Here is a 760-nt window from a genome sequence, read left to right as displayed (position 1 = left end):
AGCTTAGAAGGGAGAATGTTGGATAAGCTTCAAAGATAGCTTAGGAAACAAGTTATTCATAAAAGGAAGTTTGAATAACTAAAAAGGAAAAACTTGATTTAGATTTATGTTAAGTTTCTAGATCACTTTGTAATAGGTTAAGCTAAGACCCTATATATAGAGATCTATATTGTAAGATGATCTCAAGAAGTTAAGAGTTTAATAAAACGAAGAAACTGTTTTATTAACAAGCTTTCATATTCACACATTCGATCCTTAGGCGACTTTAATTATATTAGATAACATATAATTAATTTGGTCTCTAGACTATGCTAATCATTTATAAACAGCTTACTTGAATCCACGGAAGAAGTTTATCCGAACAACCTGAAAAAAGAACCACCACAAGTGAAGCGATTAACATTTCTTGTGTAGCAAGCAACTTCCTCTGTTTTCACTGCGACTATGTTACTGAAGAAAAAATTACCAGAGAGAAGTACAAGAACAAGGAGATGAAGAAGTAAAGGCGTGAACCAATATCAAAAGAGCCGTAAAGCTGGGTCCAAGCCATGGAAGCGATAGCCGGTGCAGCCACAAAGAGGAAAAAGACAGGGTGTAGCTCTTTAGGTAACGTTTCGTTTGTGGGAAGTCTCTGATAGAGAGTCACAAACAAGACCAAATAATAAGCCAACCCTACGGCGAAGAAGAACATTGGTCCTTCCTCCAACCCCATCGATGCCCCCAGAAGTGCTCCAGCAAAGTTTCCGACGATGGCAAGGTG

At 37.6% G+C, this 760-nt stretch overlaps 1 protein-coding gene across 1 annotated transcript; it reads right to left on the bottom strand.

Moving 5' to 3' along the window:
- Nucleotides 1-277: 277 nt before the first annotated feature.
- LOC130503847 (S-type anion channel SLAH2-like) lies at nucleotides 278-752 on the bottom strand. The gene is made up of 2 exons (XM_056998410.1): nucleotides 467-752; nucleotides 278-366 (listed from the first exon to the last, which is right to left on the bottom strand). The coding sequence occupies exons 1-2, from the start codon at nucleotides 710-712 to the stop codon at nucleotides 331-333; spliced, it is 282 nt and encodes a 93-aa protein (XP_056854390.1). The 5' UTR covers nucleotides 713-752; the 3' UTR covers nucleotides 278-330.
- Nucleotides 753-760: the final 8 nt, after the last annotated feature.

Source organism: Raphanus sativus, unplaced genomic scaffold (genome assembly GCF_000801105.2).
Source record: "Raphanus sativus cultivar WK10039 unplaced genomic scaffold, ASM80110v3 Scaffold1178, whole genome shotgun sequence".
NCBI classification, from domain to species: Eukaryota; Viridiplantae; Streptophyta; class Magnoliopsida; order Brassicales; family Brassicaceae; genus Raphanus; species Raphanus sativus.
The sequence above is the reverse complement of the archived record's forward strand: the minus strand, read 5'-3'. Positions and strand labels throughout refer to the sequence as shown.